Source organism: Lissotriton vulgaris, chromosome 9 (genome assembly GCF_964263255.1).
Source record: "Lissotriton vulgaris chromosome 9, aLisVul1.2, whole genome shotgun sequence".
Taxonomy (NCBI): Eukaryota; Metazoa; Chordata; class Amphibia; order Caudata; family Salamandridae; genus Lissotriton; species Lissotriton vulgaris.
In genome coordinates, this window is record NC_141697.1 from 1,060,216,221 (window position 1) to 1,060,239,328 (window position 23,108).

General features: G+C 44.3%; 1 protein-coding gene across 1 annotated transcript in view; it reads left to right on the top strand.

Moving 5' to 3' along the window:
* Positions 1 to 23,108, top strand: part of DNAH1 (dynein axonemal heavy chain 1) — an 822,394-nt gene that overhangs the window by 226,329 nt on the left and 572,957 nt on the right. Inside the window, exon 14 of the mRNA XM_086939555.1 lies at positions 10,288 to 10,513. Within this exon, the coding sequence (XP_086795681.1) occupies positions 10,288 to 10,513 (226 nt within the window). The remainder of the gene's footprint in view (positions 1 to 10,287; positions 10,514 to 23,108) is intronic.

The following is a 23,108-nucleotide window of genomic DNA, read 5'->3' on the forward strand; positions in this document are numbered from 1 at the left end:
TGTTCGGAGGACCACCTGCTTCTCCTGCAGGAAGAAGTCCTGGCTCTGTTCAGGAAAGGTGCGATAGAGGTGGTTCCGGAGCAGGAAAGGGGTCAGGGGTGCTACTCCCGGTATTTCCTGATCCCCAAGAAGGATGGCAGCTTACGGCCAATTCTGGATCTCAGGATCTTGAACCTTTACCTGAAACAGGAAAAGTTCAAGATGCTCACCCTTGCACAGGTTCTTCAAGCGCTGCTGGAAGAGGACTGGATGGTGTCGATCGACTTGCAGGATGCGTATTTTCATATTCCCATCTTGAAGTCGCACAGAAAGTATCTCCGTTTTACGGTTGGGTCGCAGCACTACCAGTTTGCGGTCCTTCCGTTTGGTCTTACTACTGCGCCTCGAGTCTTCACCAAGGTGATGGCAGTGCTGGCAGCTCATCTCAGGAGGTCGGGGATTCCAATATTCCCGTATCTGGACGACTGGCTGATCAAGGCGGAGTCGCCGGAGAAGGTGCTCCATCATCTGCAAGAGACAACTCAGTTGTTGCACAGGTTGGGTTTTTCGATAAATGTACCCAAGTCTCACCTGGTGCCCTCCCAGCGCAACCTGTTCATAGGTGCGGTACTGGACACTACTGTATGTCGTGCATTCCCTCCTCCTCAAAGGATTCGTGGCATACAGGAAATGATTCCTTTATTCTTCAATGGAGCGGTTGTTCCAGTCCTGAAGGTCCTTCGCCTGCTCTGTCTGATGGGTTCTTGCATTCTATTGGTCAACCATGCACGCTGGCACATGAGGGCGCTCCAGTGGTGCCTCCGCAGGCAGTGGTATCAGCACAACGGAGATCTCAGGGAGTCAGTGAGGATCTCCAGAGAAGCTGCGGCGGATCTGTCTTGGTGGAGCGTGGAAGGCAATCTGTCGCAATGAAAGCCTTTTCAACTTCCTCCTTCGGTGGCCACGGTAATATCAGATGCATCCATTCTAGGGTGGGGTGCTCATCTGGGGGATCTGGAGGTCAAGAGTCTTTGGTCTCCGGAGGAAAGGTTGCTTCATATCAAACTTCTAGAGTTGCGGGCGATACGTCTGGCGCTCAAGGCCTTCCTCCCTTCCCTTCGTGGTCGGTCGGTTCAGGTCCTTACGGACAACACGACTGCGATGTGGTACATCAACAAGCAGGGAGGAGTGGGGTCGCAGTGTCTCTGCAGAGAGGCTCTGTGTCTCTGGTCCTGGGTTCAGGACAATCAGATTTGTCTGATGGCAAATCACCTGGCCGGAGTTCAGAACGTTCGTGCAGACAGTCTCAGTCGGCAGTTCTCGGCCGACCACGAGTGGAGTCTTCATCCGGAGGTGGTTCGTCACGTCTTTCGGACGTGGGGAACTCCTCAGGTGGACCTTTTTGCCACTCTAGAGAATGCTCACTGCCCGTTATTCTGCAGTCTCCAGTATCCGATGCAAGGAGCCTTGGGGGACGCGTTTCAGTTGAGTTGGGAAGGATGACTCCTTTACGCGTTTCCTCCCATACCTTTGATTCCTCTGGTTCTGAGGAAAATTCGCCAAGACCGGGCCTAAGTCATATTGATCGCCCCGGATTGGCCAAGAAGGGTGTGGTACTCAGACCTTCTCCACCTCTCCTCTCACCCGCCGCTCCGTCTCCCTTTCAGGGCAGATCTCCTCTCCCAGATGGAGGGGCAGGTTCTAAACCCCCACCTCCAGACCTTACACCTTCATGCCTGGACATTGAACGGGGCAACCTAAGTTCTTTTTCTCTCCATCCTGACGTGGTGGATGTCATCTTATCAGCCAGGCGTGACTCCACTAAGTCCATCTATTCTTATAGGTGGTCGAAATTTGTCTCTTGGTGTGGGGAGAAGTCTATAGACCCTATGAGTGCCCATTTATCTGATGTTCTTCCGTTTGCCCTATCTCTGGCGCAACAGGGGCTTGCTGTTGCCACAGTGAAGGGTTATCTTTCGGCGCTGTCGGCTTTTCTCTGCTTGCCCGACCAGCCTTCTCTTTTTAAATCTCCTGTGGTTTTAAGGTTTTTGAAGGGCCTCACGAATAAGTTCCCTCCTACTCCTTTTATTGTGCCTCAGTGGGACTTAAATCTTGTTTTGACCTTTCTGATGGGTGCTCCCTTTGAGCCTCTTCACAAATGTCCTATGAGGCTTTTGACTCTTAAGACAGTTTTCCTCGTTGCAATTACCTCGGCAAGGAGGGTACGTGAGCTTCAAGCTCTTAGTTATAAGCCCCCTTTCTTGTCCATTCATGCTGATCGAATGGTTCTTAGGACCAGGGCTGCTTTTCTGCCTAAGGTGGTGACTCCTTTCCACCTTGGTCAATCTGTTACCCTCCCTACCTTTTATCCTCCCCCACACCCTTCCAAGGAGGAGGAGAGATTACACCGTCTGGACCCCAAGAGGGCTGTGTCTTTTTACCTGGACAGAACTAAAGACTGTCGGTTGGATGACCAGCTCTTGATTGATTTTGCTGGCTGCAAGAGAGGAAGAGGGGTCCATAAAAGAACTTTATCGAGATGGATCGTCCTCTGTATAAAGATCTGCTACTCTTTGGCCAGTAAGGAACCTCCAGAGGGTATAAGGGCTCATTCTACTAGGGCGAAGTCGTCAACCTCTGCTTTGGCTAGAGGTGTTCCTGTAGAGGATATTTGTAGGGCGGCTACTTGGTCTTCCCTCCTCACTTTCGTGAAGCATTACTGCTTGGATTCCGAAGTGAGGAGGGACAGTCATTTTGCACGCTCTGTTTTTCAGGATTTTCTGGTCTAGAAGAGTGGACACCCTCCTCCGGGAGTGGGGACTGCTGTGGGACTCTATTCACGAGGTGAGGAATCCACACGGCAGATGTATCAGAAGAACAAGTTATTTACCTTCTGTAACGCTTTTTCTGGTAGATACAATATCTGCCTGTGGATTCCTCACTGACCCACCCGCCTCCCCGTTGTCCACTCTTCTAGGTCAGTGTTTCTATAATGTGTTATTTTATTGTCAAGGAGTTGTTTATTTCAAATGTTTTATTGCATTTGCTTCACACTGTGTGTGTTACCTTGATATCTGTACTGTGTATACTGTGTATATTTCTACTGTCATTGGTCCGTCCGTGTGCCTCGAAGGCACGGAAAAAAGGGCGGAACTGATGTCATCACACCGGCGTGGGCCTATTATAGGCGTCGGTGACGTCAGCGGTGTCGCGAGCGATGCCGTGCCTCTATGACGTCCAAGTCCACGTCGGCGCGAAGCTATGAAAAGAATTTCCGAATGTTGCTGGCGCAAGGGGGATATTCACAAGGCGAGGAATCCACAGGCAGATATTGTATCTACCAGAAAAAGCATTACCGAAGGTAAGTAACTTGTTCGTCTTGACATTGCGGGTGGCAGTGACACTGTGATGTGAACAAGTGCCCACTGTGATGAAAGCCAGACTTGCTGGAGGGACAAAAGAAGGATGCAGGCATGGGTGTTCGATGCATCTGCTTGTGACAGTGTAGACCTCTTTAAAATTAATAAAGTAATTGCGTCCAGCCCACAGGCCTTCCTGTCAAGGGCATAGCTACACCACCCCACACCCAAGACCTTAAGTCCCTGTCCTGGGAGCATGTTCATATCTCATTCACATTGAAATGCTAATTATGGGCTGCAGATCTATCTTCCAGTAGTTTCAGGCAGGGCAGAAATGGCTTTTGAGAAGTCACTTTTCCAAAATATGTATCAGAAATCCAACTTTACCAGTGAATTGGGCATGCAATAATATTTCAGAAAGTTCAAAAATTCAATTTGTAATTGTTTCCGAGGCAGAGATACCATTTTTTAACTTAATATTGTACCCCATTGCTTTCCTATGAAATAGCCAACCTTGCTACAATGAAAATAGCTTTGAGGTGCTAGTCACTGTAACAAAATATTAAACATTAACCTTTGCATGTCCTACTTTTAGGCACCTTGCACCCTGATTTAATGGACAGTAAAGCTTATTTAGAATTGACATCACAATATTTAAAAGGAGGGTTTCAGGCCTGCCAAAAGCGCCTGGATACTCTCACACGTGATAAGTAGCGCTCTACAAATCTACTGATTGATTGATTGACAGGTCGAATTTGCAATTAAAATCAACAGAGCCAGGCTACTGGTGGCAGGCCTGTAGCCATGTTTACATTGTCACTGTAGACGATGGAATAATGGGTGCTGCAGTAACCTGCAAGATCGAGGCTCTATATGAATTGAATTTTAGCCGGTTAGCACATAAGACAGAGACAGATTAAGGTTTGTAGTGGACTCTCTCTCTGTGTGAAAAAGACATGAAAATTAAGTTAAAATAATTGTTGTACCCAGATTTTTATTTTTGTGTCTTGCATAACAAGTTCTGTGGTTACCTATATGGTATGACTATTAGCTGTTTATAGCTTGGGAAATGGGTTATTATTAGAAGACACAAACTGACTCCTTTGCCTTGAGGAAGTTCCTCACTTGGAAAATTATTATAACTATTACTGCCCTCCACTTTTAGAAGAATGATTGAAACAAGTTTTTATACTCAATAAGGCCACTTTACATTCAGGAAAAATGACAGCAGGACATGCGAAAGAAGGATATTCATTCAAATTCTTCATATTTAAGACAAAAGAAGGTTTAAGATACTAGAAAGCTTTTGTGCCGTTTGGCGTATACCCTACTGGCACCTGACAACCCCACTATGGAATAACCTGATACTTCCAGAAGAGGTGTCTCGAGCAGGTGGCACTGGCAAATGGTGGGAATTGAGGCATATCTGCTGATTGCATTGGCAGACGGAATGCCCCCTGCAAAACACAGTAGTAGGCTTCAAAACCTTTAAACTAAAAATATATTGCAAGGGTTCTAAGGTACCCTTCATGGGTGCCATGGGAATACTGCATCAATATGTTTGCACACAGAATTAATTATGTCAAAAGTATCAGTAATTTCATGATGTGGGAATATGGCTGTATTCTGATTTTTCACCCAAGCGTTCCATGAACGGTGGTAACTACAACAGTAATCGGTAATACAGCACGTGATTCTAGAACTGATTCCCTAATTTGTGTTTGAAATTCTGTTTATTGAAGTCAATCAAATCGTACTTACATATCGCTGCAGTGATAACAGTAAAAGATCAGCACAAAGTAGGGTGAAGAGTATACCAGAGGGTCTTGAATCTACCCATCAGATCAACCCCTTCCCCATCAACCCTAGTGAGGAAACCTATTCCCTGATTTTGAATAGCATTTTGTCCATTGACAATTGTAGGGTCGTAGCTACAAACAGTGCAGGAGGTGTTGTGACACCAGGACCTTGGAACCCGAGGGCCCTCTGCACTCCATTTAAGGTTTCCTTTCATTTCCTACGCAGTAGGTTGGAGGGGAATTTTCCTTGCTATTATTGGAGCCCATGAAACGCTTTTTATCCAAAGGCCAATTCCACAATTCTTAAAGAGGGCATCCAGTGTAGAGAAAAAAGAATCGTTATCTTTACCCACTTCAGCATATCTAACAATTACCAATGATAAGCCTTCTAGAATGTTGTTTGGCTTGATGTTGTCAGGTAAGCCAGGGTTTTGAGATGTACTGTAACGTAATTCACTGGATGGCTCCTTTAGATGCAGTGGTTAGAAAGCTGAATTGATTCTTAGTTATACCGAAAGGATGGATTTACACGCTAAGACTCACCGAGTTCTGATTGGCAATATTAAGCTGTGTTTAGATCATACTACTGACCAGTACTAGTTCAAAGTGTGTCTATCAAAAATGCAGTGCATATCTAATAAATGTCCTGATGTGTGGTGTGGTAGGAACTCAGGAGCATGTTTTTTTAGCGGTTTTGAGTTATGAGTGTTGTCTTTAAAGCTTTCAGTCTATTCATATAACACAGGGGCTAGACATCAAGAGAGCCAGTTCTCAAAATTGGTTAGGATCCTGCTGGTGTACGAACATTACTGATTTTCCAGCTCAAGTGCTATTTTGCTAATTTCCGTAGTGAAAGTGCTATGTTATTAGAGTATTGAAAAGCAGGGCTTCGTTTTTGTTTCAAGAGATTGGCATAAAATAATTTTTTTCTGCTAGATCGGTGTTTTGGTAGAAATGTATAATTGACTTGAATTAAGGCAGCCGCGAGTTTGCGAAATTATAGGTGTTGAATTGGTCCAAAGTCACAATTTCTGTTGATTGACAGTTGCGGGGAAATTCTGTGTTTTCATACTACTTGCTTATTGATGCAACCTTGCTAAGTGTGCTTGGAAAATAAAACATCCTGACTTGCAGCCTAGACACAGTTATGCCAATATACTTAATCCCTAATCTTCCACATAATCTGCAGCATCCATTCCCCTTCAACAACTGGCACCCATATACTGTTGTTGTGACGCGCCTCAAGTTGCATCTTCATTCTGCATCATCCCTATATTTCTATACTTTACCCCATATACTATTCATCAAGAGGATCTTGTTTCCAGTACTCAAGCTATTTCAGCCGTTGGACCCACATGCTCTCAGTGCACACCAAACCTCTTGGGCAACACTAGTACATTAAGAAATACACAACTCTGCCAATGTGCCGTAATCCTTACAGGTAGCACCCTACCTTTGCAGACAAGTGACGCATGAATATGTCTACCAATGCATCACAACTGATAGGAACTAATTTTATTCCAGTACTGAAACCCACACATAGCTCTATCAGTGTTTTCAGTGCTACCCAACCACACCAACCTCTATACCGGCACTGTGCCCACACATAGGTATACCAAACTTCGTCTACAACACCCCTCTCATCTAATACCATGAACAACGTTTTGCAGATGCTTTCAGAGCACTGGGAACTAAACACTGCTATGTCTAATGTACTCCAACCTCACCTGAAGGTTGCCTGCTACCTACTTCATTTATGAGACCCACCTATCGCTTTTCCAAACCATCCCAGCACCACTGTGCAGCAGTCCGTCTCATTCCAATGCGGAGATCCAGAAAGCACATCGAGCCTCTCTTGGCCCATTCTTCCTTATTACTGAAGCAATGGGTAAACACAGCGCTGCCAGCGTGCCTGTCAGTGGACCAAGGAGTGTGTTGGTGACACAATTGCTGTTCACCCAGATTGGTCAACCTAGAGATACAGTTGTAATATGAGTAGGATGATGTTTTGCAAGATTTTAGTACCTTTTTGTAAACCTCTTCATTAAGCCAATACAGAACAAATACACTATGCGCACAGTGTAACTCGTGCACAGTTGTAACAAACCACTTATTTTCTTTCCATGAGGCCGCACAGATGACATTTTACCATAATGAGATCCCCACGAATTGTAAACACCACTGAGATATCTGTAAGACTGCTCTACTTTGTGTGTTTGCTAAATAATGTTGAGGTGCCTTGGGGTCAACGTACATATGAACTTCCCGCTCATAAAATACCCTCAAAATGTCTGGTTGCTAAATTGAAATCTCCTCTCCAACATCCACAAATTCACCTTTCACCACCTGCACCTTCTGCCTCCTCTGGCGTACTGCTAAGATCCAAGAGGATCAACATTTTGTTCCCCTGGAAAGTTTTTTCTTTCTGATGACTGCTTTTGAAAACAGAAACTTCTGTAATGCCTCACGTTTTTAATGAGTGGCATTCTCCTTACTGCTTCTCTAGTTGATTCTTTTTTGGGTTGCTTTGTTACTGTAACAACTCCCATAATATCCACCTTGGTTCCGCCGAGAACCCCTGAGAATTGACATTTCTGTAACACTTCTCTAAGATCCGCACGATTTGAGAACAATGGAAACCTCAAGATTTACTGGTGCGATGCTCTGAAATCCTCATCCAGTCTTTGATTCAGTTGTACCATGGTATTAACGCTGCAGTTATTGAACTTCTGAATATACTCATGGGCACTATCCTGGACAAGGATCTTGAATGTGCCCATACCCATCTGTTGAGTTATTCCCTGCATCTGTTTATCATTTGGCACCAGTCGCACCTCCAGAGCATTGAGTTTGCTTTTCACTGACAGTAGCTCTGCACTTACTGCATGAGAAAGGCCTTTGCATATGAGACAGCAAGTTCAACTGTTGCACCTGAATTATTTTTATTTTGTCTCCCCTCTTGATGAGGTCTGTTAGTTGAAGAAATCACCTTTTCCCCTCTTGGGCTTCCTCTCATTTTCTTTAACTGTGTTCAGAGCAGTAGCTTCTCCCTGTGTGAAACATAAGTATACTGGCTCAAAATCTACAATACCAATGTACAGACTGTCTATAGCTGCAGGGAATCTCCAATAGAGAATCAAGGATTAAGTTCCTAACTCCACTCAGAAGCTCTAGTCATCTCCATCTTCCTGTGTTACTTAGTAGACAGCAACATTCACCCACCTTTTGACCTGCCTCAGTTCCCAAATTCCTATCTGCCAATCTTTCGTGTGCCAATACATGTATGTTGATATAGTGCTTTGCCAACCGTGTTACTGGCCAATTCTAAGGGTAAGAACACATTCTCTGTGCGCACCACCTCCATCAATCTCCACTGCGGCACGGCTTCTGCACGTAAAAATAAAAAAGATCAGTGTGAAAGTTTGGGTTTACTGATGTTTTGATTAGAATGTTGATCACTTTTCAGGAATTCTTTAGGAAGACTGACATTAGTTGGTCCATATGTTTTACGGATAGCGAGACAGCTTAGACTCCCCATGAATTGAAACACTGAGTTTGAAGTGTATTTAAGTGCATTTACTTGGACAAACCCCTCGTAGGTTCTACAATTGTTTTAGCTTTGACCAGATAATGGCGAGTTGTCACTTTGTTGCAAGTAACGTAACTTAACATTCTTCAATTCATAAATTGGGCTGCACTCTTCATGGCAAATATAAACAATCATTCAGTGTCTAAATCCTCATCTTCCCAGTATACAACAATAACATTATTATTTTGGTCAGCCAACGTGTTTTGTCCATAGGCTTTGGTATTCTTTTATGTATTTATAATATTTTTATTTATTGCCATTTAGACGTACAGAAATTCGAATGTACATCGAGTAGTATCAAATAATACAAGTGTTGAACAGCTTATAGAAGTGAATTAACAAATTAAAAAACAAAATAAAGCAGAAGCATAAATAAATTGACTACATGCACAGAAAACACATCACAGATTCATAGCCAGGGGTAGGCTTTGGTATTCTTCAAGGCTCCAGCTGCAAAGTCTCAATAAGGACCAATCAGTTCAAGGTGCATGAGTTCATGAATCACATATGGTAACAGTGTTAAATGACTTCTTTATTTGTTCATAAGCGACACATGGTAATGACCTTCGCTAACAATGTTACGCTGTGTGTTTTTTTTGTAGGGAAAAGTAGGATGTATTAGCATTGGCCATCTCCAGCAGGATGCTGCTGCCTGAAGTTGTTTGTACTCATCGTATTGCTCTGATTTTCAGACAAAGAGTAATCAGGAGGTTTATAGTTAGGGAGGGACCCACATTAAGATCAGTTAGTAAATTTGTTTAAATGTTTTCATAGATCAATGACATCTTCTAATGTTGCGAGGCAGCTGCACCAAACTCTGTACGATATGGGCATTAACTTTGCAGGGTCATAGGATCAAAGGCATATTCAGTAAGAGGGCCTTCATAATTAATTTCTGAATATGAATAGCAGAATGAGTGTCCTTCAATAGGTATTTTTTTTAGACGTCCATATCTTGCCTAAACCAGTTTTAGTGACCAGTAATTGAGCAGTTATTGTCCCATAGTACAAGCCAAAAGTATGTTGTTATGTTAGAATTCTAGTTTGTCATTGATACTTTCTAGTGTTGACGTTGTAGCTGTGTGATTGATCCGCAGGTGGGGGGGTGTTTAACAAAAGTCTCAAATATCGTATTTCCTTGGTCTTACGATCTGAAATTAGGTTTAAACTCTCAACAGCATTTTTCCTTTTTGATCTATCACGGAATCCAAAACCTTTGATGGTAGCAAAATAAGATTACATTAATATATTGGACCCTAAATTGTCATTTCTATAGATTCATTCAAATGTTGACACTTTGTAAATTTGCGTCCAATGTCGCAACCCTTATACGTTGATTTTGTGTCCCATAAATACCTGTTTTTGGTTTAACATTTTCTGTTGTCTCCCATTTCTACCTAATTTGTCTCTATCTAAAATCAATGCAAATGAGTATATAGCTATATTCAAATACATGACAGATGGAGCCTCTTCACTTGTTCAGAAAGGGGGAATTATGGCAAAAAAAAAACTGTGTGCTGTTGAAAGAAGGCCACTGATTGACGTGTCTCTGTGTTCCTAGGGAGTTAAAGACTCAGAACACTTCAGCTCAGGATATGAAGGCTGCAGTGGAGAAATATTACTTAGAAAAGGAGCGGTTGGACAACACCCTTCCTAGCTCCATCATCATTGGACCCTTCTTTGTCAGTATTGATGGTGCGAAGCAGCAATTGTCTCGGAAGTGCAAGACCCTTACCAGCGCCATTTTGGAGTTCCTGGCCAAGAAGGTGACCAAAGAAGTGGAAGATGTACGTATACGGCATTACAACTTTTTTTTAAATATGATGCATATATTTCACAAGTCATGCTTTTGCAAAGCCAGTGAAAATCTTACAGTGCATAAAATTTGAACCCTTGACTGTGCCAAATCGCCAGTTGTGGCTGATTAGAGATATCTGTTGGGCCATTGGTCAAGGCTTCCACTGTCATCTGTTCCAATGACCACTACCTCTGAACACTTTTTGCACCATAGTTGTTGCTGGTATATTGGCTGAAATATGTTGTTTCATTATACTTAAACGCTCAGGATGGTTAGTTGAGTTAAATGGTTGCTGTTGAAATCTGATGTACTTTGTGGGAAACTAACGAGGTTGAATGCCTGCAAGGCCCACTCAGAATGCCATCCTTCCAAAGTCGGTGAACTGAGTGCCATGAACTTGGGTAAAAGTAACACCAGTTGTGTATAGAACCTAGAAACCACTGAATTGTAATATTAAGAGCTAAATATAAACCCAGTTATTAATATTATCATCACTCTTATTTCCCAGACCCGCAGAGAGGTCACATTTGTTGTAGCATATTAATTCTCGTAGCTCGTCAAAAAAAGGACAGTATCAGGTTGGCTTAAAGTGCTTCCGGCAGGGCTGGATTCATGCCAAACATAAGTATACATGAAACGACTCTTTTACATAGTGGCTATCCTGAAAATGTTGCATTAATAAGGCAGCCTTGGACCAACTCGTTGTCCGTGCTACAGTCCATGCAGGAAAAAACTGAGTTGGAGCGAATTGGTAATGCTAAACCCTGATTTCGCATTTACCCCCCCCCCTATCCCCCCCCCGCGCCCCCCTGGCAAACTTAGGAGCCACTCCGGGAGGGAGTAGTTCTACCTACCCCACTAGGTGGCACACCTGAACAGCAGATTCTGAGTGGCCCAGTGTTCGGCACATGGCATATATATTTCACATTTTTCAGAGCACTTGTAAAATGTAAGCATAAAGGCCCTGGATTTAGGAGCTACATGAGAGAAAGGAGCGATTAATTCGGATCCTTCATGTAACTTCTTATCTCGGGGCCTTCAACTCGTATTGTCCAGATTCGACGGGGGTGGACATTCTGTGCATAATCATTAAATCTGGTTTATGTATCTTCCCATTCAATTCTAGGCAACTTGCGCCGAGGCCCACGTCCTGCCGAAGTAAGCACCTGCTTGGTAGCTTTTTAGGTTGAGTCCTGAGCCAGTGTGCAAGCGCTGTTCTGGGGTTAATCTGTGGTAGTTCACTATGTGAGGGAAGCCCTGCCCACTCCCATGCCCATCTGTTTCATTGGCTTGTGTCTTTGTCCTTCCTAAATGCTGCCTTACGATTGGTTTATAGGCTAGCTAGTCCCTCCTTATGACGGCCATGTCGTCATTTGTATCCATCCATGGCTACTGGTCCCTTTACTTCGAGTGTTGCACAGTACGTGTTATTCAGATTATGAGCACTGTTTTCTTTAATATGGTTCTCTTACTGCCGTGCCTTCTCCCCCTCCCACAGTCCGTCCCTTCTCGCCCCCGCCCGCACTCCCGTTGTTCGTGCCTTCCTGCCCCCGCCCGCTCTCCCGTTTGCAATGCAATCGGTCTAGCGTAAATGCGAGTTCTATTACATTGCAAATGCTTGTTTTCTAAACCTATGCCTGGGCCTTCTTTGATACCTCCAGGCCCCTCCCTCCAGATTAAAAACTGCTGCTTTAGACTATTTTCACACGTGCTCCAAATTGCTCCATAGTTTGTACGTTGCAAGCGGTTCGCCCACCATATTTAAGGTGCATCAGCAATACCTAAATCACGTAGCATTATCTCATTAAAGTATGTCCTGTGAATGAAGACACTATTTATTTAGCACCCCCAGTTACGGTACCTGAAACTGCTTCTATTGCATACTTGCCAACACAACAGACGCAGAAGGTGTTTACGTGACATATAGTGAGTGTACTGGTTGCTACTCGAAAGTGTACTTGTATACCTTCAGTCTGTTTGTGGGATGTCATTTACCAAAGAGTATTCACTTTATTTTTACTTATGCAGGTAAGTAGCAAACTCGCGATATCCTTACCATTTTTTTCCTGCTGCGCTTATTGTATTCTATCTTTGCAGAGCGTCACTCAAGCGGGGATGAAAGAAAGCATTTTAACCGCTGTGGCATTTACTATGTTTGCTTCTGCATATTTTACCTCTGTACTTGTGGTAATCTTTACATATTGTTCCACACTGAAACAGCCTCATTCCAATCTTAAAATGATATTGCTGCATTAATTTATTTGTCACAGAATGCTCCATTATGCACCCTGTATTTGAAACGGCATTTAGATATCCATCAGACCACGCCCGCCCAACCTTGCTACAGTTTAGGAACGCGCAGAAGAGACACCTCTTGAAGGAACAACATCCCACAAAGTAAAAGTCCACCTCAGCTCTGAGAGCCTATCTTCCCTCCCATCACTGATGGACGGTGTCTTTGCCTTTGGGCTAGTCAAACACGGCACACGTATGTAAAATTTGCTTTAGATTCTGAACGCGCATGGTCTATGGCACACGCCAAGGAAGGCACCTAGCAACACTTCTAGACCTGCACTGCTTCACTTGAGTCAGACTTCAACTTTGAGCATTTCCTTCTTTTTACTCCGTGACCTGCTTTCCTTTGCTGGGTGGGCAGCTGCCTCTTTGACCTGGATATCCCCATTGCATGCCCTGTGAATGAACCACCTCTAGAGCTCATGGGTTTTCCTAGGTGCAGAGTAACAGACTCTATTACACTTTTATTTTTATCAGAAGCAGGAGCTCTTTCCCACCCATCACATCTCTTCCCAATGATCCATGTATGGGGCATCTCCAGCTAAGATAATGCACAATTCAGTGACCTCCGCGGTGCACTGAGAAGAGATGCGCACAGCACTCATCCTTCTCCTCATTTCATCCAATCAGCAGCCACAGAATTCGGAAGAAGAGCCAGTTATGTCCTGTTAGGAACTCTGACGAGATAACATACCTCTTTCGCTTGTAAATAAATGCAACGCCTACCAACAATAAGCAGGAAACTGAGTAGCTTATTGCTCATACACCCCAAAAGCTGTGAAGCCTTGTAGGAGCATGAAGCGCTAAAGAAATGGGCAGCAATGAGAAATTGGTCATAAAGAGCCCATCCTGTAAATTATATCACAGTATGTCTCAAAATCTAAGCAGACTTCACAAGACACATTCTAGAATGTGTCTTGTTTGATAGAGCTACTAGACTTAGTAAAGTCTATATCACTTTCTTGGCGCCGCCTGCACAGCTGAGCGCCGCCCTTTAACACACGCCCCCAAACCATAGCATTTCCCTCCCCCACCCCTCCCTTTCAGTGTGCTTAGAGTGAGGTCTCGTGTGAGTTTGAGCTATTGGCATTGTAAATAACAGTGCCTTTTATTTATGTGTTGGTTTTCAAAACAGATAAATAAAAGGCATTGTAATTTACAATGACAGTAGCTTAAACTCTCACAAATGCAAGACATATTGCATTGCAAATGCTTGTTAATAATGACTCTGCAGACACTTATAATGCAGCCCTTTAATTGAGGGTAAGCTCATGAAGAAGCCGTGTTACAGCCCAACCCCCTCCTAGATATCAAAACGTGACAAACCCCCACTGTTGCGCCAATGGTAACAATGTCAAAGTAGGATGAAAGTATTTTTTAAAGATTTCTTTATTGGTTTCAACATTCGAAGAATCCCAAACATTGGTAGGCATAGATTTCAATCAAATTATAGCGAGTTTATACAGTATAACAATGCACAGTAAATCAAGCAATCATTCCAGGTGAGTGTCTATTATTTCTTGACATTTCCATCTCTATGGTTGGGGATATACATATGCCCCCTCTAAGCGCGTTCCATCTGCTCCACTTCCTATCCCATTTCTTGGGACATCCTCTACATTTAAAGACTTCTTTTTCTGCAGTCATACACTTATTAAGTTCAGCTGCCCAAGCCTTAGTCGAAGGTCTTTCCGTTGCCCCACCCATTTCATTGCAATTGCTCTTTATACTAAAGTGTACCCCAGAGTGGCTAGTTGCTGTTCCATTTCTGTGAGATCGGTTGCTTCCCTAATGTTAAGAAGCCCCAGTTGTGGTGTATGAGCTATCTGTTTCTCTATAGCGTCCTGCATTTGTGTTGTAGCCCTGTCCCATATGGGTCATATGTGTGGGCAATCCCATATAGTATTATAGAAGGTTGCCTCTTTGTGACACCCGCGCAAACATAGCGTATCTCGTCTAGTTCCCAATCTAGCTAAAGTAACCCTCGTAAGGTACGTTCTATATAGAATTTTTTATTGGATCAGTCGGAAACGAAGAGTAATGGCTGCTTCCCTTGGGCTCATCAGTGCTGTTTGCCAGTCTTTGTCATCGATGTGTCCTATGTCGGCTTGCCACCTATCTCTGAGAGTTCGAAAGGGATCTGGCAGGTTGTTATATAATTTACGATAAGTTAGTGAATTGGCTTTGTCTGGGATGGGCTCTGAAAGCAGCCGGTCCTCCAAGGGGGGAGGATTCTGGCAAATTACCCATGTCTTGAAGTGCTACTGTGAGTGCATGACGGCTCTGCAAATAGCGAAAAAATTCTCTGAGTCAGTTCATTTTAGCCCAGCAGTTCACTAAACATAAGGATTTTACTCTTTTTTACTAACTAGCCTATGGTAAAGATTCCAATTGTGTCCCATTTATCAAACCCTGATTGAAGACACAGGAGCCCCAGTTTTGGAGAGGACCACAAAGGTGTGGCCTGAGTCAGCATACCGGTCCAACCCAGACGTTTAGTCACCTGATGCCACATTTCCACTGTCCGAGCCATAGGCCCAGATATCTCCCTTTCCGGGATTTGTGTATAGGGCTCCCTAGCACCCCTCTCGTCCCACCTTATATCTGTCTACCATATAGGCTGGGTCTGTCAGAGAACGGTACAACCAGTTTTTTATTGCCACTAAATGCAATGCCCAGTAGTAGAGTTGTATATCCGGAAGTGCAATTCCCCCGTCGTACCACCCTTTAGTCAGTTTATGCAATGCTATGCGAGGCGCGCCTTCACTCCACAGTAGCGTTCGGACCTTGCTTTCAATGCTTGTAAAATAGGAGTCGGGAATCGTGTATGGGCAGTTTTGAAGGATATACAAAAATCACGGGAGAGCATCATCTTAAACAGGGCAGCTCGGCCTAGCAACGAACGCGGCAGCGCTCTCCAATGTTTGACATAATTATGGAGCCGATCTAAAGGGACGGCTGGATTTTTCTCATAGAAAAGTTGGGAGTCTGGGACGGCGGCGATCAAGATGGCCGCCTAAGCGCTCGGCTCCGCCGCTCGCCATCGCCTTCCAATTATCCTGACGCCCATCCTGCGTTCCAACCGTAACCCCGTGTTGCTGAGACGGTGCGGTGCCTGGCCGTGAAACTCCGGCCTAGCGGCGACCCCGGACGGCCGAGAAACGTCGTCTTGCATATCGCGGCCTGCACCGGTCCAAAGCCGGGACCCCGAGTGGTAGTGCTGCCGGAGCGGAGGTGATCAACAGCGGCCCTGACCTGACAACGGGGGCCGGTGATCCTGGTCGGAAATGGCAGCCTCCCGATTTTAATGACTGGCGCGAGCTGAGCGCGGGGCAACAACTCGGAACTTTGCCTCATCTATTTGGCTGACTCCTCAGTGGTGACTGTACCGGAGATCGGAGATCGGCGCTAAGCCCCCTGCCTGTGGCGGACATTCTTGGCTGGCTATTTGGGGTTGACCTGGGACTCAGATTGATCGCTTAACAACGGATCGGGCGGTCTGCTGAATTCCTCTTCCCTGATTGATGGGCGCTCACACACGATTTAAAGCTGTTTTTTGGTGTACTCCGCAGTACCTATTTGTGCGCCACAGACGTACTCACTACTCTCGTCTGCCTAATCTCCTCTCTAGCTGTCTGAGGGGTCCCCAAGGAAACCGGGCTCGGATTATACCGACAACGCAGCAATGGAGCCCACGCTGGGAGATATCCTCCGGGCTATCCTGGACTTTCGCTTCTCCCTGACCTGTCGAGGACTGATTCTCCGCGACTCAATGGCGGCCATCGCTCCTGGGATGATACCTGGTAAAGCAGATGAAGATGCTTTCTGCCTGGCGCGCGACTACTCTCTAGACACCGGAGACTTTCGGAAACACACAGTTTTGGAAGATACACCTCCTAACTCTATCGGCTCGACCAGTGTGAATGCTGCCCTTTATGGTTACACGTCTAACAAGTCACTCATTGCACTACAATGCCAAGTGTCTATTATGCCGGAAAATATATCCTGGAATGGGGGTGTAAACATCGTGTTGTTGTTTTTGCTCGGCGCCTGGATGGCTCGCATAAGACATGACTGCTCGCTGGGCTCATCGGCTTCTGGTACTATTGAGTCAGAAAGTTTGTTTATTTCTGTTCGTACTGGCCAGGGATGAGTGCTGACTGTTTCCTGTATTGTCTGAAGGGTCTCGGTGGCGATGCAAGACTCGGACGCCATGACTTTGTGGGGTTGAAATGGATGTAATATGATACTCGCTCCTCATCCTGATGGGCTTACATTTTCTACTATGGCGCGATGGAGGGGGTGGGATTTGGGGCCGGCGCGAGGGCCCTCCTCCTTTTCCCATCTTCGGGGTCTTTACTGGGGCGACAGGCATGCCTATGGGGGGGGGTAGGCCGTAGCCTTCCGCTGGTATGCAGGGTGGGGGGGTGGGGCTTTAATTTCTTTTCTTTTGTTCTATGGCCTTTTTCTTCTCTTTCTCTTGTTTCTTCTCTTTTTCTCATCTATCATGGGTCAGACGGGGGGGTCCGGGTTTGGTCTTTCTGGGATGCTTTTTGCCCAGTGTGGTCATGTCATTTCGCATTGTTTATTGACTCTATAGTTAAAGATATCGAATTTAATGCACAGTTACGGAATGTTTGCAAACCCTGCTTTTCCTTCCCACCTGTACTTTGGGTTGAGGGCACGTATCCTGTTTACGAATTGTTTCACGTGATGCTTGCGTTATTGTGTGTCGTCAGATCCTTTCATCAATGTCATTGAGTCAACCCTCTTTCATCCTGTTATGCCATAGACAGGTTAGATCCCGACTCCTGAGATATTATCTTGATTGGGCGGGCGCTAACTGGGGCGAAATGCACTTCTGCGCTTGTATATCCTGCCTGTAATGACTTACGCCAGTATTTTGAGAACGCCGATCCACTTGTGGATACCCTTCTTGGTGGCTCGCCCTCTCCACTACCCGGTCTGACTTTAGGACGATTCGCCAAAATTATAAAACGAAACCCTCTTGATCCTTTTCCGCAGTTCCCTGCTATTACACTGTATTGTCGATATTTCTGTCATCTATCGCAACGCTAGGGAACTTGGAATGTTCTGTGATGTCATAGCGGCCGGCCCGCAGTGGTTGTAGGCAGACGCTGTGTACTGTGTTTACAATGAATAAAGGTTTTCAAAAAAAAAAAAAAAAAAAATAAAGTTGGGAGTCTGGGGTAATAAAAACTCCAAGGTAGCGAAATCCTTCAAGGGCTATTTCAATCTCGAATCCCGGAGGAAGCTTGGGAATTGGGCCCTGAAGAACAAACGGCACCGATTTAGCCTAGTTAATGGCATAGCCGGTGTATTTTGCCGAAATTTGTAAAAATATTCAAAAGTCTATGTATTGAAGTATAAGGGGACGCTAGATATATCAGAATGTCGTCCGCATAAAGAGATATCCTATCTTTTATTTCCTGCCTCCCATTTCAACCCTCTGAGTACTACATCCCATCTCACCCAAGTGGTTCCAGCACCAAGGAGAAAAGCAGGGGGGATAGGGGGCAGCCTTGTTTAGTGCCTCTGCCTAATGTATATATTTGGCGCTTGCGGTTATTGACCTTTACTTGACCCCGCAGCTCTGTGTAGAATGTATTTTTTTAATGTTTAAGCACAGGACAATACTGCTGGTTTTGTGTTTTGACTGTAACATTAGTGCTGATGTCTTCCCTCATTTAACCTACTCTTTTATTATGTCAGCTGTGTTTTTATTGTCTCACTCACTCAATTTCAATTGTATTTAACACTTTCAGCCACTAGCAGTTTTTCAAATAGAAAGTAATTATATTGACATGGGATAGTAAAAACGACATAGCAAGACAAAATGAGGACTAATTGCTTCACACTTAGAGTTCGTAGTATCCGTCATTATTGGGACTTTGTTAATTTTTCTCCCCCCTCTCTGCTGAAGGCACCACTCTCTCACCCATTTAGTGGCCTGTCCTTGTGATAACTAGGCTTGGGGGCAGTTACAAAAAAACTCCGTCAAGCTAAGCAGAGTTCCATGACCGTCGGAGTGCGTTATCTCACGCTATTCTTACTGATTTCTAGCGTTGGGTGATTGTCCCACGCTGTAAAATCAGCACGAACGGCATCCCAACTAGTGCAAGAGGGTGCTACTTCTTTCTGACGCTCGAGCGGAAGTTCTACTTGAAAAGCAGCTTCCTCAACGCAAACTGAAGTTTTCTTAACGTGAGCGGTAGTGACCATCTGTGACCACCTGCATTGAGAAATTTCACTGGGAAGTGATGTAGCGTTGGATTTTCCTCGCTTACGCTCGCCAACTTACCATTGGTGAGAGGTCATGGGAGGAAAAAAACTCCGCTCTGCGTAGTCGGAACTCCGAGAACTCCGTGGAGTGCCAAAACTCTGCAAACTCCATGAACGGAGCTGAGTTCACCGCCCTAGCCTAGTGATAACTTACTATGAGTTCTCCAAAAACGAAAACATGCCTTTGACACTTTTCACATTCCTTTACTTTGATTTGAGTTGTGTTAGGTTTTTGTAATCGTCTTGAATGTTTTTTTTTCTTTTTCAATTTTTGATAAAATTATTTTGCCTTCAGGCACAAAGGAGATCTGCCGTTACCTTTTGACACTATCTTTAAATTGTAAGTCAGTGGTTAGCAAACATTTATGCGCCTCACAGCTCCTACCATCGACGGGCCTCCATCTTCCCGTCCTGACAGTGCAGGCGAGGAGAAAAAACGCCACTGACCATATCATGAGTGATGTAATATTTGAGGATAATAAGCAGTACATTGCGGGGCGTACGTTATAATTAGCTGAGGTACCTATATCTGCTGAATTTCTATGGTTTTGTATGAGTGAAATGTGAGCCTAACTATAACGCCCTGTAACCTTTGTTTTTTTCGGTGAAAAAAAAATATATATATTTTATTTACTACTGTGATAGGCATATTTACTATTCTCACTCCAGTCGTGCAACAGTAGGGAGAATACTTCACTTCAAACATGTTAAATATTTGAATAACCTATTAATTTAGAAAAAAGATTAAACTTTAAATATAAACATTAATTAACATTAAAGGTATAGAAATAAATTATAAGTATATATATATATATATATATATATATATATATATATATATATATATATATATATATATATATATATATATATATATATATATATATATATATATATATATATATATATATTCACTGAAAAAACCATAGGTTTCAGGCCTTATATAGTTAGGAATTAACATTTAAAAAACCTTTGAAATTCACTCAAAAAACTATAAGTTTTAGGGGTGTTCTAGTTAGCTGGACATTTCACTCATACAAAACTATTGAAATTGCTCCTATATAGTTAGTTGTACTAACTATATTTCGCGCACCCGCAATCCACTGCTAATGATGTCACATATTAGATCATTCATGACATGGTCAGTGACATATAAGGCCTGAAACCTATGTATTTTTCAGTGAATTTCAAAGGTTTTTTAAATGCTAATTCCTAACTATATAAGGCCTGAAACCTATGTTTTTTTCAGTGAATTTGCAAGTTTTTTTAAATGCTAATTCCTAACTATATAAGGCCTGAAACCTTTGGTTTTTTCCAGTGAATTTGCAAGGTTTTTTAAATGCTAAGTCCTAACTATATAAGGCCTGAAACCTATGGTTTTTTCACTGAATTTCAAAGGTTTTTTTTGTTGTTGTAAATCTTTTTATTATTTTAAAACAAGAAAAACGGAATAGACATATCCGGTGCCATACATTGCGACATAATAATAGGGCGGACAGGTACAAATACAGGATAAACTTGAAGTAACAGAAGAATAGCTGAGACGCCTGCGCTAATAAGTAAGAAGCAGGATTAATAACATTACAATCTGCAAACAATTTAAGCGCCGGCTCTCAGAACCCGCCCACCCATAAAATCAGAATAGTAGACAAAGCATGGCAACCAGAAACTGGAAGTTAAACAAAATCAGGATATTTCGCCAATATTGCTAATAAGGGAGAGACTAAAGAGAAGCTTGAAGAAAAGAAAACCATAAGAACGAGAACAGAAATAAAATAATAAACCCATCCCCCCACCCTGCACCCCTGTATATGGCTATCGCCTAACTCCAACTAGCAGTGTGCCTGTCGCCCAATCTAACTAGGTTCTAAAAATAGAAAAGAGAAAACCTGGGGGAGGGCATTTCCGTATGGGCTCCCGGTCCCCTTCTCCCCCGCTAGAGAAAAGCACCCCCTATGATGAAAATACAATGTTACAGAAATCACAAAAAAGTAAATTAGGGGGTGCTATGATACACCGCCCAGCCTCCGGTTAGACCAACAGTTACGATTCCCACATCCATTAAGGCCATAGTACCAATCCCGATCAATCGAACTCAGCCTTGGCCCTTCCGAACTATCATGCAAACCCCTCCCGGTAGGACAACCACTTCTACAGGAGAATCAAAATGCGGAAAGAGTCCAAAAAAATTCAGTCCAACATAGATCAAAGTCAGTGATTCCTCAAGGACTCCATCAGCACAGAAACGCTCCCTCATGGACGGATAGTCCAAACGTTGTTTTCTCCACGATCGTGTGGTCATCAAAGAGGGAAAGGATGAAACAGAAGTCCAAAAACAATTACCGACAGGAGTCTCCGGGAAGGGAACGCCAATCGATTCTCCCAAAGTCAGCAGTGATGGTAGACGTAGTAATATGTTCGAAACACTGGGTTCAGGATTCTCCGGAATGCCGACCTAGGGCTTTGGCGATTCTTGTCGCACGGGTTTCTCGTCCAGAGTCAAAATGGTTGCCTTGTAAATTGAACGGACGGTGTCGGAGGGTGACTGATCTATTCCTGCGATTTACAAAAGGGGGTGGTGATGAACAGAGTGTCTGAGTTAAACAGACCACTCTTACCCAGTCCAAAGATCAGGGCTTGATCCATCACCGTTATTTATCTCACTGCCCCATCCCAGCTCAGAATCTGGCTATATGCAAATCAGTCTCTCCCTGGCCCAGTGCATCATGGGAACAGGGCAGACTAAACTACCAAGCCAATTCTTCACCAGAAAGGAGACAAGCTACCGGGGACCGGTTTCTGGCATTTCAGCCTTCTTCGGCCCGGCTTGCTTGAATCCTGATGGAGCAGTGAGAAAGGGACTCATGTCTGAGTATACCCTGCCACACCTATAGTGGCCAAAAACGATTTACAAAAGGGGGTGGTGATGAACAGAGTGTCTGAGTTAAACAGACCACTCTTACCCAGTCCAAAGATCAGGGCTTGATCCATCACCGTTATTTATCTCACTGCCCCATCCCAGCTCAGAATCTGGCTATATGCAAATCAGTCTGTCCCTGGCCCAGTGCATCATGGGAACAGGGCAGACTAAACTACCAAGCCAATTCTTCACCAGAAAGGAGACAAGCTACCGGGGACCGGTTTCTGGCATTTCAGCCTTCTTCGGCCCGGCTTGCTTGAATCCTGATGGAGCAGTGAGAAAGGGACTCATGTCTGAGTATACCCTGCCACACCTATAGTGGCCAAAAACGATTTACAAAAGGGGGTGGTAATGAACAGAGTGTCTGAGTTAAACAGACCACTCTTACCCAGTCCAAAGATCAGGGCTTGATCCATCACCGTTATTTATCTCACTGCCCCATCCCAGCTCAGAATCTGGCTATATGCAAATCAGTCTGTCCCTGGCCCAGTGCATCATGGGAACAGGGCAGACTAAACTACCAAGCCAATTCTTCACCAGAAAGGAGACAAGCTACCGGGGACCGGTTTCTGGCATTTCAGCCTTCTTCGGCCCGGCTTGCTTGAATCCTGATGGAGCAGTGAGAAAGGGACTCATGTCTGAGTATACCCTGCCACACCTATAGTGGCCAAAAACGATTTACAAAAGGGGGTGGTGATGAACAGAGTGTCTGAGTTAAACAGACCACTCTTACCCAGTCCAAAGATCAGGGCTTGATCCATCACCGTTATTTATCTCACTGCCCCATCCCAGCTCAGAATCTGGCTATATGCAAATCAGTCTGTCCCTGGCCCAGTGCATCATGGGAACAGGGCAGACTAAACTACCAAGCCAATTCTTCACCAGAAAGGAGACAAGCTACCGGGGACCGGTTTCTGGCATTTCAGCCTTCTTCGGCCCGGCTTGCTTGAATCCTGATGGAGCAGTGAGAAAGGGACTCATGTCTGAGTATACCCTGCCACACCTATAGTGGCCAAAAACGATTTACAAAAGGGGGAGTTACAAAAGGGGGTGGTGATGAACAGAG